Below are 13,147 nucleotides of genomic sequence, written 5' to 3'. Positions count from 1 at the left end.
GACTTTACAAAAAAAGTTCAAAACGAGTATGGGAATGACAAGTAGTCACATGTGGCTTTTGAATTTCTTACAAAAGACCCGACCTTGTTTATGCAAACATCTTGAGATCCTACATAAATTTGGCATGATAGTTATTCTATTCATTGTTTTAGGCGGTTTTTCTTAGCTTGGCACTTGTATTATGTGACTAAGTTTTAGATACTAATGAAAACTTATTAAAAAAGCTTTGATCTATATACCAATCGTTTTACTATGTATCCAATGCGTATTACATGAATCAGTGTGCTCAAAGAATCAATTCAACACTTGTTATAAAAAAGTAGGAACTCTTGTATTCATCAGTTGAAATGAAGATATGAATTTCTATCATTCGTTATGTTACAGTGATGGTCTTTCAACTTGAAATTAGTTAATGATACTTGCTCTTATCTTAACTTTTTTACTTTAAAATATTCTATCTGCTGCTCATGTCAAACAAGCCCTTGCCGTTTTTGAATACAACTGCATGTTATGTCTGTTTCTGTTATTGTAGACTTGGTTTCATAGTATTATTTTATATAGAGCTGGAACGAAAATTAGATTTGACTTTACAGAATTATGCATTTGACTTCAAGATTATTGTTTATTGTGCTCATAACTATGGAATGAGACTACCTAAATCAGCACGAGCAGCACAATCATCGGTATAGTTTCTTCTAAGATCAAAGCTATTACCACCGACTGTCCCAGAAACTACTATAGAGACATTGTTGTTTTGGGGTACACATGCAGGTTGTGATTGTTTAAGGATTTCCAAGTATCCGTCGACAGCATATACTATGTCGCATGCTCCAGTTGGGTTAGGATGTGTTCCACTTGTTGGAAAACAATACAGTGTATAAGCACTGGGTATTTCACCGGATGGTAGGTAAGCAATCGTTAAAAGAGTATCTGGCTTTTCGGCAATTGCTAATGGTAGAATGGAGACAGCTATAAATGAAGCAAGTTTGAGTAAGAAAATCATAATTCTAATTCAATAAAAAAGATTATACAATGGAAAGACGTATTTATATGTTTTCCCATCTTTTCATCATCTTTTTTTTTTCTCTCTTTATCTACATTCTGCGTATATTAGTGCCAGAGTGAGAATGCAAATAAGGTTTACAAAGTGTCTAAACTACCATCGCTTATGCAACAAAAGTGAGTTATACTTCTTGAGATGGTATTTACTTGTACCTGATTCCTATGTTCGAAAACTTGAGTTTATTGGATCGGATAAGAGGTAATTTCATAAACCAAATGGTTGAAGGGCTCAGATAGCTTATTGATACATCTGTGCCTTATTGACTTCAACTACACAAACGCATACTATATTCACGCTCCTGTGCCTGTTCTTTATTTTTGTGGCACCCACGAAAAAAAGTATATTTGAGTGCCCTCAGGTGATAAAAGAAAAATTGTTCTGTTTATTGGTAAAAAGCACACACACACGTATATACCTCCAATAAAACACTACCTTATACCACAATAAACAAAGGCGATCTTTCAAGTTAAACTTTTCGTAGTTTGCTACCAAGTCAGCTATTGTCAGTTCTTGATAAGAATATGTCTAATCCCGAAAGTGAGTCCACCACAGACATAAAGGTGAGTCGACAAGTAACTTTGTTCGTATGATACTCATACTTTGTAGAAATTAATAGAAGCTCGAACGGCTATTTTGCTCGGGAAGAATCACTCTAACTCTTCGGAGGGTATGTGGCTTCTCGAGCATATGTTTCGACCTTTGACTACTGGTGAATACGACGTAAAATGCATTTTTCATAAGTTTAAGTTATATCTAATAATAAAATAATATAGGGATTTCAATTACTCTACTTGTCAGGAGGTATAAGGCCTGCTTGGGTCAGAAAAAGAAAAGATTCTAGACAACAGCTAGATACACCACAGCAGCAAGTTAAATCTCCTGTTATCACTGACGAAGCAGGCACGCCAGCTTCAGCTATTATCTCAACTCAGCTTGCACCAAGCGCTCAACCAAATGATAAAATGTATGTCATCACACCCCGAACTCGAATCCTAAAAGTCGCAAAAGAACACTGTATGGTCTTTATTATCGATCTGAGCTCAAGTTTAGCTACAATTGAGACAAACACAGGAAATGTCATGATTGGGGACACATTTAGTGTGTAAGTATCCGTCTAAGGGTAGCATCAGTAACGCTAATCATCTAACGGTAGAATTGAGAATATGATTAATGGGCTCATTAAACCATTTGAATTGAATGTGTCTGATGCATCACCTCCTATTATAGTAAGCATTATGCTAATACGCAGAAGGAGTTCATTAATTTGTGTTGATTAGATGGAAAACATTGTCAGAATCACTGTTATTGCAGAGTGCTCTCAATTCGGATCAAATATGAACGTAATACCTATTCTAGCAGAATATCCAACAATGCGAGTTTTAATGCAAAACGTCCAAGTATCAGTCAATAATTCCAATGCCGTTTTGAAGAACTTGAAAGAGGGAATTGATGCGTTTAAAAGTGATTTAAGCAAATTCAGAAAGAAACTAATCATGAGGCGATTGAAGGTGGGGTACGAGTTAGATGTTCGAGACAACCATGCCCAATCAGTGACAGATAGTGCTGATTCGAATTTTTCTTCTCTTGAATCACCTACAACACCTTCTACAACCAAAAAAAGCATACAGTCTCGCAAGACCTCTGTTGCCAATGTAATGTCATCAAAGTCTTCCATTTATCCCCGAACTAAAACAATACCTTCAAAACAACAATCCAGAAAAGATACCATAAACAATACCACAACAAAAACAAATGTCACAGGCATACATAATAGAAATCATCACCACCATCATCGACACTCTTCTTCTACCACTTCCAATGGAAGCATTCTTTCAGGCAATAGCAACAGACATCAGACAAAAGACACATGGGGAGTAGGTAAAACAGGCAGCACACTTGCTTATATTCTACGAGCTGGTTTGTTTGCTCTCCAATTGTTGCCTAAGGATGGTCAGCCTTCAATTGTACTATTAACAGATGGTGTAGTAAAATCTAACATTCAAGATGAATCAGTAATTCGAGAATTGGTAGCAGAGAACATTGCTTGTAATGTAATTCAAATCGGAAAAGATAAATGCTTTTTTCCTGGCTTAAATTTCGGATTTGTGCCTGATAATGAAATACTGGAGTTCGTTACCAGTACAACTAATGGTGTATTCACGTTTGCAGAGTACTGCCCTCCCATAGTGGATGAACAGCTTGGAGTCTTTTCAGCCCCGCCCAACATCTACCATCACCGCTATATGCTCAAAGAAATATATTTTGATTCATCAAAGGCTTTACGCACAGGCAAAAGCAAAGACAACGTAAATGTACCTTCGAACACTCCAGAAAACGACTCGGCAACTACCATGGATAGATCCTCTTCTGTCGCTGCCGGAATATCTGGACCAACGTCTATTAATCCAATGATGATGGAATCTCATTGGGGTCGAAGGGCGTTTCCTTGGGATCCGATGTCTAAACCCATTATGGAAGATTCGGGAAGACTAAAGTTTAAAGAGTATTTCTTGCCTTCAGAGTGCTGGCATTTCATGCGCGCAAGATTACGACAAGGATTCGTGCTCCATTCTGTCTCTTTTACAGATGAGGTTAAACCTGTCAGTTCCAAATCTTCCAACGGGCTTACGAAGCAGTTATCGACTGAAGGATTGACTAATTTTCAGAAGAAGCAAAATGTGTTGATTGTATTTGTATTAAGGTGGCAACCAAACGTTACTGTACAATACTCCATCAAGTCCTTATGGACTTCCTCGTTACGCTCTTATCTCAAGTCCATTTCAACCTCACAAGATAGATTGTTACACATACCTGAAGAGCCCCATATACTTAAAGACGATTCCATGTTTAACTGCATGCGTGCACCTAAGGTCGAGATTGTCGTAAAATCGACTTCAACATTCTCTCACATGTTGCATAATTGGGATTCGTTTCAAAGACGAAGCCAGATGATGGCTGTCCAAGGAGGCAATACTACAGTTGACTTAGCTGGAGCACCTGGGCTAATAAAAGTAGGCAAGATGAAAAGGTTATTGGAACGGCTAGCAGAAACAGATAGCATGCTGAAGCAACTAGTGCAATTCAACTTTTCAGATAGAAGTAACATATTGGCTACTTCGCATCAATTTGAATCAGCCAACTCTGCTGAATGGGCGGCCCAGTTGAGCTATATTCAGAAGTTTAGCACCCACTGGGCAAAATTGGAAAGGTCTGAGCTACGTATTTTCAATATGTGTTGGTATGATGAAAGCTCATTCAACTTGATATTGCAAGGAAGCTCTGTAGCTTGCAACATGGCATCTTATTATATGAATGGTACAGAAATGCAACAGCAACAATTTAGTAATGAATTTGACGAGGCACAAGCTACAATCAATCAAGTTTATGCAAAATTAGAGAAATGGTCAACGTTTATGAGCGAAGATCAACAAGTTTATATTAAGATTCTGAATCTTCATGAAGAATTAAAGGCTGTAGAAGGCAGCAAACGCTCTATTGCAAGTCTCTCGCCGAGTAACTCTTCTTCAAAGCGCCACATAGTTCCTCAATTTTGCGAAGTACGAGTAGTAAGAGAAACACAAAGAGTGCTTTACATCCGTATTATGTTTTTCAATGCCAATGCATCACTTCGCCAAGCGATTACGGGAGAATTACAGTGCTTACTTGACAATGAGGATCAGCACCAAATGGTATCAATACTCCCAGAGACCAATAATTCGCCACTCAATATTCCTAATAGTTCTGGAAATGACGCACAACAACAACAATTCGATTCGACTGTTGGTTTTAGGCTATCAAAACGTCCTCTTTCTACATTGCTTATGCGCGATAGTTCGCACTTTTTAGCATATAATGATAGTAACAAATTTGAGTCGGAGAAAAATAGTACACCAAGCAACAAGTCTCTTTGGTATGTTTATCCTACATTGTCATTGACAGGCGAGTTTATAGTCAGAAACTATCTCAATCGATCAACATGGTACTGGGATGTGCAAGATATACATCAAGACAAGCATCCCTATGGTCATTTTTCTACACCTGTTATTAACATGGCCTTTGACCATATAATGTTTACGCGCTTGAGCAAGGTAAATACAGTAAAATGAAAAGAGGAGACATTGTTTAATCCTATGAATAGGAGTGGAACTTGATATCATGCAACAAATTATTTGCACACTTCTACAAAGAAGTAACTTATGGCAATGATATGAGTAGTATCTATGCTATGCAATACTTTATCTGGAAGGATGTGTCCAAAAAGCGTATTTCTACTGAGATCTGGGTCGAACCTGTTATTTCGGATGAATCCACACTTAGAGCATGTAATCATGCAAAGATCGAAATTTTCGAAGAGGATAAACAGATAATTTCTCAGTTCATCACGTTCGATGCCGTGTATAGTTTTGGATCAAATTATTCTTCCTCAGTAACCGAGGCTTTGATGAACCAAATGGAAGTTGAAGATGAAATACGTGGATCTGTCAAATGGATGCAACGTAATGCTGTGTTTAATCTGTCTTCTATACTAAGATTAGGGACATTTTTGTTTGCCTTGTACCCTTGTCCTAATTATAGTAAACACTATCACCCAGAATCATCTTCAAGTAGCTTTCAGAACGATTTATCGCTTGCTGTTGGTCAACAGCAAGAAAGCTTACAGCAAGAGCATGAGACCAACGTCAATGACATCCGCCCTGATACTACGGCTACTGTATCTTACTTACGAGGAAGAAGAAACAATGGAACTCCTTCCTCCTCCTCTACAGTAACAGGCACTCGCTCAAGAACTGTATCCAAGTTTAGTCCAATTGGTTCGCCATTGCCCACTTCTGTAAAAACTCCATTATCTTGGCAAAACGAAAAAGGCACTAGCAGTTGCACTTGCCCCCGACCAGATAAATTATTCTCAGCCGAAAAAGATAGTATTTCCAAGCTTCGACCTGTTCTTAGAGACATTGCTCTCCTTCATTATTATGTAGAGCAATCGCTTTTTGCCGTGACAGATCGTAGCATATCATTAAACAAGACGCCTGTGGACAACTTCTGGTATACTCATATCAAAGAATTACTTAAATATCCAGAATTGTGTGTTAGCAAAAGTACATTGTATACTGCTCAAAACTTTCGAGACTTGCGCTGCTTTATCAAGATATTTGATCCCTCTGCGTTTATTGTCATATTGATACCTCGTCTAGATGCTATTGTGAAAGGGTTGGTCAAACTGGATCGCGGAAGTTGCGATCCACCATTGTTTAATACTATGGGATTGACAATGTTTGAATGTAAAAGACAAGCAGATAGTAGTCAGAAAGACGCAGTTAAAGTTACTTTGATGGATCCCTATTCCTACAGAGAATGGCTAGAGAGTTTGAAATCTACTCTCAGACCTACTCTGGCATATGGATATAGCTCCATAGAACCTTCTTTATCCGATAGAACGCTTCGACTAATGCAAGACGTCACACAGGTGTATTCAAGAAGCTTTGTAAAGTCCATCTTCACTTGTTTATTGCACGGTCGTGCTGTAGACTCAGAAGACTTTGAGAAAGTATTAGAAATATGTGACGAGACCAATATAGATATTGATTTGACTGGCTATCTCAATATACAAGCTTTATTAAAGCGTCGATCGCGAACAAATGAAGAAGAGTTGATATCAGCAAATCAACGTTTTGTTTCTGTCTTGGGCCATTATTTTGAACCGGTCATCATCTCCAATAGTGAGCGAAGTAATGTCTATTGTTATCGTCCTCCTTTCGCAAAAGCTGGTCAAAAATTAGGGCTGTCTCTCTCCTTAGGTGAAAAACCTAGCAGTTTAGCTGATGTGGTCATGTGTGCACAAAATCCTCTATTCATTCGATTAGACTGTACTCTAAGAAAGCCACACAGGTCTGGTATTGGTTATGAAGAAGTCGTTTTTCCTTTAAAGAGCTTACCTGTTTCATATGAGGGAGAAACAGAGGATGGTGTACAATATCGCTTTGAACCAGAATCCATAGGTACCCATCTATCACCGGTCGATTCAGCAGACGGAACAACTGCTACGTTACACTTGGTGTGCATGAGTCTGCCACAATCGGATTATGATCCTCTTGATACTTCGTTCTCACATCAACCAACATGTCCTTCTGATAATACAATGCATCATCAATCGTAAGTAATCAGCAGCTACACTGATAAATTTTACTCATTTCATAAAAGATCCTTTTTAGATGTAGACAAAACATACCGTGATCGACTTCTTTCATTAAGCCAAGATAAACAAGATGCACTTGTTGAAACAGAAGCTCGGCTCACTTGGCTCTTTACAGAAGAAATCATGCATGGCTTGCTTCGCTCTGGTCCAATCACTCAAAGTGTAATTCGGTATATTGAGGCTCAACTCAAGAAGAAAAATCCCTTTGTTGATTTTCCAACAACCATGCTTATTCCCTTAGCATTTGTCAAGAATCAAAAAGAAAGCCGCCGCTTGTTCTTTGAAGAGCTTGAGAAACACGATAGTACGTCTTACCGTCTAATTCGTGTAGGAGATTGTTTCTATGCAAGCGATAATGGAGTCTCCAACACTATATTGAGTCATCAAGGAGACGATAATGAATTGGAAGATAACGATACAAATTATGGCATTTCTTTGTTTGATGGGGAAGGACTAAATATCACTACAGAGCCCAGTATTGACCGAACCCACATTAGTGATGAAGAACAAGATAGCGATGAATTTTGTCAAGGACTAGGCATCAGCATTTTAGAACCCGAGATTTCTGAAGAGGAAGAGATTGATAAAAATCAAGAAGATGAAGGAACTGCAAAAACACAACTGTATTGGTTACTGCTGATCCCTCAAGCACAGAACGTTCAGGTTTATTTTTATTCTAAAATGCAGCAGTTTGTAAATCGTTCAGAAATCATACGTGTTACAAAGTCCATGGTGAATGAAGTGATGGAAAAGACAAACAAGCTCTCCCTCTTGCAGTCTTTAAATAATACTCGTTTGTGCAGGTAAAAAATAGTAAATCAAGTGTTTATATATGTAATTAATTCGTTTAGTAAATACCTTTTGACATCAGTTGATGAAGATAAGTCTTTTTATTCTTCCTGTGATGAATCCAGTGAAGAAGAAGATTACCTATATGATTCCGGTAGCAACAGCAAAAACAACAATAACCTTGTTGATATCTTGTCAACTTCAGGCGAAGAGACAGCTTTCTCACCAATCAAGAAATTTGTACCAGGTCAATTTAGTTGTGACATTGTCTACACTAAACGATTTCCGCTCCATTGGAGAATTGCGCCCAACACTGCCTACAACAAGCTGATGACAGATACACTTCCTCCTTTTCTTGTGAGAAATAAGGCTGGTATGTTTGTATGTTCCCACGAAAACTCAGTGTTGTACTTTTTCCTTTCTGAAGAAAATGCTGTTCAGCAATCCAGTGCTACACTTTCTGACAGCATGAACCAATCCTTTCTTAGCACTAATAATAACAACAATAACCAAGACGACGGATATTACGCTGCAAACCCAGAGTCACCCTATGGCTCCTCGCTCCTGATCAACAACCCCAATGATAGTGAAGTGCTAGGCACTTCCCATTGTACACGTGTGCGTCACTCTTCATATGTATACAACAAGCCTTCGCCACAAGAGAGTATGTCAAGTCAGCAGTTCAGTCCACACCACAGTCCTAGCTTGACAGATGCAGGAGTGCCTGCTATATCTCCTGTAGGCGGAAAAAAGGCCAACTTAAGAAGCTTTGAAGGGAGAGAGCTTGTATTGGAAGTGCACGGTGTTGAATTGGACTACTACATTATAGATGGACTTGTAGACATGATTGATGCTCGTATCACTTCGGAAATTACTCTGAAAGAAGTACAACAGTTCTTAGTACGTAATCCCAACTCTCGACTTTCTCGTGCCGATATTGATTTTATTTTGCCTGTTGAAAAAGAACCTCTCGTTCATTGTAAACTCAAGTTACCTTCTCTGATAAGTAATACAGTGCATTTCGTAAAGATTTTACGCAAGAACATTTTAAGTGAATCGTCACTACATGTCATCCATTCCAACTATTTATCTGCATTTATCAGGCGCCATCATGACTTGAGGTATAACAATTACAATGAACAAGGTCATATCAAGATACTTGACGAAAACGAGCACCAATTACCTTCTGAAGACTGGTCCTGTTTGGATTTATGTTTTTATTACAATTACTTAAATCGAGCGCCGGGGACATATTTACCATTCGAGCAGCGGGTCGGTGAAGGTGTGGCTGGTATTTGCCTGTCAATCCTAAATGAAGATGATTCGGCTTACAGTAAAATAACATCAAGCTATCCTGGTATGGCTCCAAATGAATATTATAATCAGCTCAATCTCGATTCGTTAAAATCATGCTTGACTTCTGATTTTGAAGATTTGAGCGATGGAAAACTTATTCTTGGTGTTGATATCTGGTCTCATTGCAAAATTGGTGTGGAGCATATATACCATCACGTTCACAAAGCATTCAAGCAGAGTATCTGTGACTATGTTGTTGAAAATCTAGTGCATTGTTGCGTAACATCGTCTAGACAACAACAAGAAACAGACGAATTTAAACTTGTAGCGAATTCACTCTTATACACTCTGGATACGGCTACAGAATGGCAAAGCTCAACTGTCAAGAAAATGTCACATACTATTCAATTAGCACCGTGGTACTTTGATAATATTATCATGCAGCTCAAATTAGATCTCACAGAGATTCACCCGTCTTTGGAACCCATTGTAGCTAGAGCAGAGCTTGCTACTTGCGTTTTTGATGATGATGAAGAAAAAGAAAGATACGAAGAATACAAACTGTATTTGCCTGATCATGGAGAAGGAGTTGATTATTTTAGCACAAGACAGATGCATAAGAGCGAAGAAAGTTTATTTAGCCGGTTCAATCTACAACTGAGCAAGGTTAATAATTACTCAAACGGTAGAGCTGCTAGTTCTTACTCACCTCCTAATAAGCAAAACAAAAAGAAACTAATCGAAGCGCCTACTTTCAATAACAAAGACTATCGTTACTTTATTGTCAGCGGGCTTCCTGAGCTATACAGTAAATACATTTCATCATCATCTCTCAGTATCAGAAGAAGTAGTACAGAAGTGACAGATGCTACTAATTTCAATCTTAGAGCTGCTGGGCGTAATGTTATGTATTTTGGAAGCAGCGGAAGCATTAATCCGATAGGAGAAGACGAACTACCGACTAGCTATCACAAAAACGAGTCCTTCAGAAGGGACGACAGTATTAGCTTGCATAGTCGACAAGAATCACTTGCATCAAGTATTTCTAAAGCCTTTCCAAACCATATTTCCAAGCAGAGAAGCAGTAATACTGACTACAAAGATATTTCTCATCAACATAGTTTTATGATATTTACTATGGACTCATCTCAATTCACTGTCTATGCTTACAATTGCTCTGAACAATTCTCAACCCATGTTTATAATGCTACTTATAAGAATGTCATGCAGCAAGAAACGAGGCAGATGGGTCTCAACAATATCCTCCATCAGAAAATTGGATTGTTCCATCATTCTGATACGATGTCTACTATTCTATCTCGTCAATATCAGGAACCAGACAATTCTCTTAATGCGCCATCACAGCTTCAACATAGTGCTTTGTCGCAAATTCATAATAGCAGTATGCGATCTACCATGTCCCCTAGCTTAGCAAATACTATCAGTAGACTTGTACAAACTGACTCTTCTTCTTCTATCCCTACCATTGAAAGTGTAGACCGACGAAGCAGTAGTAGTAAACAGACAACAATTGTCGTTGATTTTGAAAACTTGCAACAGCTTATTAGGAACACATACGAGCACAAAAACCGTACTACAGGTTATCGTATATCAAGAATTAGTAGTAGCGCGCTTAGTGGGCTAGAAATGTCACATCCTCAATCAACACTAGACGCTTTTGATAATGCAAGGCTGTGCAATATGACACGATCTACTAGTGACCCGGTTTATACAGCTTTTCGAGGAGCAAATGCTAATACTGTTCTAAGAGATGTATACGTTGAATCTACACAAGACAACAAATACTGGTACGATAGTGACTATCTTGTGCGCCATGGTGAACCTTATTTAGAGGTATATCTAGCACGAGCAAAACCATTAGCAGCACATGAAAAGGCATTCAAGGTATACACAAAATGGGCGGATCAATATTATGGACCTGGTCACACTAGCACAGTAGACGAAATGATGACAGTAGATGAATTGAAGCAGATCTTAAAAGCTTCTCGCTTGTTACATTTTTGCCGTACACCACTAATTTTCTCAGAATCTACTGTTATCTCTGAATTAGCAACTACGTGTTTTGAAAAACTGTTCAACAATGTATCTAAAACTCGAGAAATGACTACCTGGTATGAACAGCTGTCTCAAGATTTTATGAGAGAATATGCTTCGTATTTGGAAAGCATAGGTATGCACTTGATTGTATACGGTCCCTCAAATGATCAACCAGATGAAATGGAAGCATATCAGTCCCGTTTTACGATTACTAAAGATTACTCAGTGGACTCTCCAGTTGTTTATTTGTTACAAGTATTTGAAGGTGGTTCTATTATGTGTGAAGTAAGATTGACAGATGCCTTTGTTTCTGTTACTCTTTATACACTTCATCGTCGCTATGGTCGCCTACAACATTCTCCTTATTCATATCAACGCAAAGAGATAGGGAGAGAAAGCTTCCAAACCTTTATGAGTGAATGCGATCAATTCAAGCAGCGTATCCACGTCAACTCCTTTGTCTATGACTTTCACTTGCGCTATATTCAGCGAAGTTTAGACAATGTTGCTTTGCTACCTCCTAGCTTAAACATGCTGAGCATTATCAAGAACACAGCATCTGTCTACGATCGCCCAGCTATTTATTCACGCAACCGTATATTAAGTGGTATCTACGAGTTCCCTCTTACAGAGGAGCCTGTTCAAGGATTGATTAGCTGGATCTTGAGCTCCGGTAAGGCTTTAGGGCTCAAGACATTGAAAGTGGACCAAAGCCCAGTGGCTTGTTTTGTATCTTCAGACGATTTATCATTCGACAGTCAAAATTCTGAATCAAGTAACGAGGCTGCACCTTTTCGACACACATTGATGATTTGTCCAGCAGAAAATTTACTTGGTAGAGAGAAATGGCATGATAACCTTGGTGTTCATAGACAAGGAAGCTTTGATATAGTGAACTCAAATCCAGTTCAAAAGTTTGTGGGTCGTATTATGGCAGCAGACTTGAAAGAAAATGAATACTCAAGAAAGATATCTCTACAATATTTTATTCTTGTTACTTATCGTGGAATGGACCGTTGTACCTCCAAAGATCGATGTCAGAGAGCTTGGTCTAAAGTTGTTAGTGAAAGACCTAAGCGTTACTCTAATCCTCTGAATGAAGTGTTGGTACCTGAAACATACACATTAAACGATGTTTTTCAGTCTGCAAAGCTAAAAATGCACCAAATAATGAAAAAGGTAAATATATATTTGTTTGTAAATATTCTCAACATGGATAGGCTTTGTATTTTTATCAACGAGAGGCTGATTGGAACAAACTGTATAAGATCATACACCCTAACATTTCACAAGAATCACCCGAGGATTTAGTACAGCTTGCAAAAAAATTCAATCCTATTCAACTGGAACAAGTCGATCCGTCTTTCAGCAAGTTTTTGCAGCTCAAAGGAATTAACTGGAATGATGCCTTAGATAATTTAAAGTTATTTTATATAATGGCTTCGGGTGAAATTCACATCAAAGACACAAGACATGTCTTGTTGTTTGTTCCTAATACAGCTACTCCTGCTTTCTTCCATTTTGCTTACACTTTAGGGGGGAAATGTACTGTTACAATCAATTCAAAGAAGCATCGAGACAACATTGACGTACTAACAAACGACGAAAAGGACTATATCATTACACTTGCTACAAGTTTGTCGTATTACTTATGGAAACGCATTGTTTGAACTGTATAGTTATTGCTTGTATTATATAATTGCACAAAATGATTATATTTAAAATGTTTACATATCTGAAAGTCT

General features: G+C 38.2%; 2 protein-coding genes across 2 annotated transcripts; one reads left to right on the top strand and one right to left on the bottom strand.

Annotated features, from left to right (window-relative positions):
- Positions 1-263: 263 nt before the first annotated feature.
- On the bottom strand, positions 264-1,502 carry B0P05DRAFT_559159 (uncharacterized protein). The gene is made up of 4 exons (XM_051580226.1): positions 1,216-1,502; positions 1,161-1,165; positions 1,032-1,101; positions 264-969 (listed from the first exon to the last, which is right to left on the bottom strand). The coding sequence occupies exons 3-4, from the start codon at positions 1,060-1,062 to the stop codon at positions 638-640; spliced, it is 363 nt and encodes a 120-aa protein (XP_051430789.1). The 5' UTR covers positions 1,063-1,101; positions 1,161-1,165; positions 1,216-1,502; the 3' UTR covers positions 264-637.
- Positions 1,503-1,584: 82 nt separating this feature from the next.
- On the top strand, positions 1,585-13,072 carry B0P05DRAFT_591104 (uncharacterized protein; the record flags this gene model as incomplete). The annotated part of the gene is made up of 9 exons (XM_051582872.1): positions 1,585-1,623; positions 1,670-1,783; positions 1,837-2,165; positions 2,217-2,289; positions 2,341-5,151; positions 5,202-7,216; positions 7,265-8,062; positions 8,111-12,581; positions 12,623-13,072. The coding sequence occupies 9 exons, from the start codon at positions 1,585-1,587 to the stop codon at positions 13,070-13,072; spliced, it is 11,100 nt and encodes a 3,699-aa protein (XP_051430788.1).
- Positions 13,073-13,147: the final 75 nt, after the last annotated feature.

The sequence above is a fragment of the Gilbertella persicaria genome (genome assembly GCF_025201335.1).
Source record: "Gilbertella persicaria strain CBS 190.32 chromosome Unknown B0P05scaffold_53, whole genome shotgun sequence".
Classification (NCBI taxonomy): domain Eukaryota; kingdom Fungi; phylum Mucoromycota; class Mucoromycetes; order Mucorales; family Choanephoraceae; genus Gilbertella; species Gilbertella persicaria.
This window is presented reverse-complemented; position numbering and strand designations above follow the sequence as displayed.

Excerpts from the sequence above, each read along its gene's own strand:
- B0P05DRAFT_559159 (XM_051580226.1), bottom strand. The coding sequence starts at position 1,062 with ATGGGAAAACATATAAATACGTCTTTCCATT. Across the intron at positions 970-1,031 it reads TATAAATACGTCTTTCCATT|CTGTCTCCATTCTACCATTA; the intron begins GTATAATCTTTT and ends CTTCATTTATAG.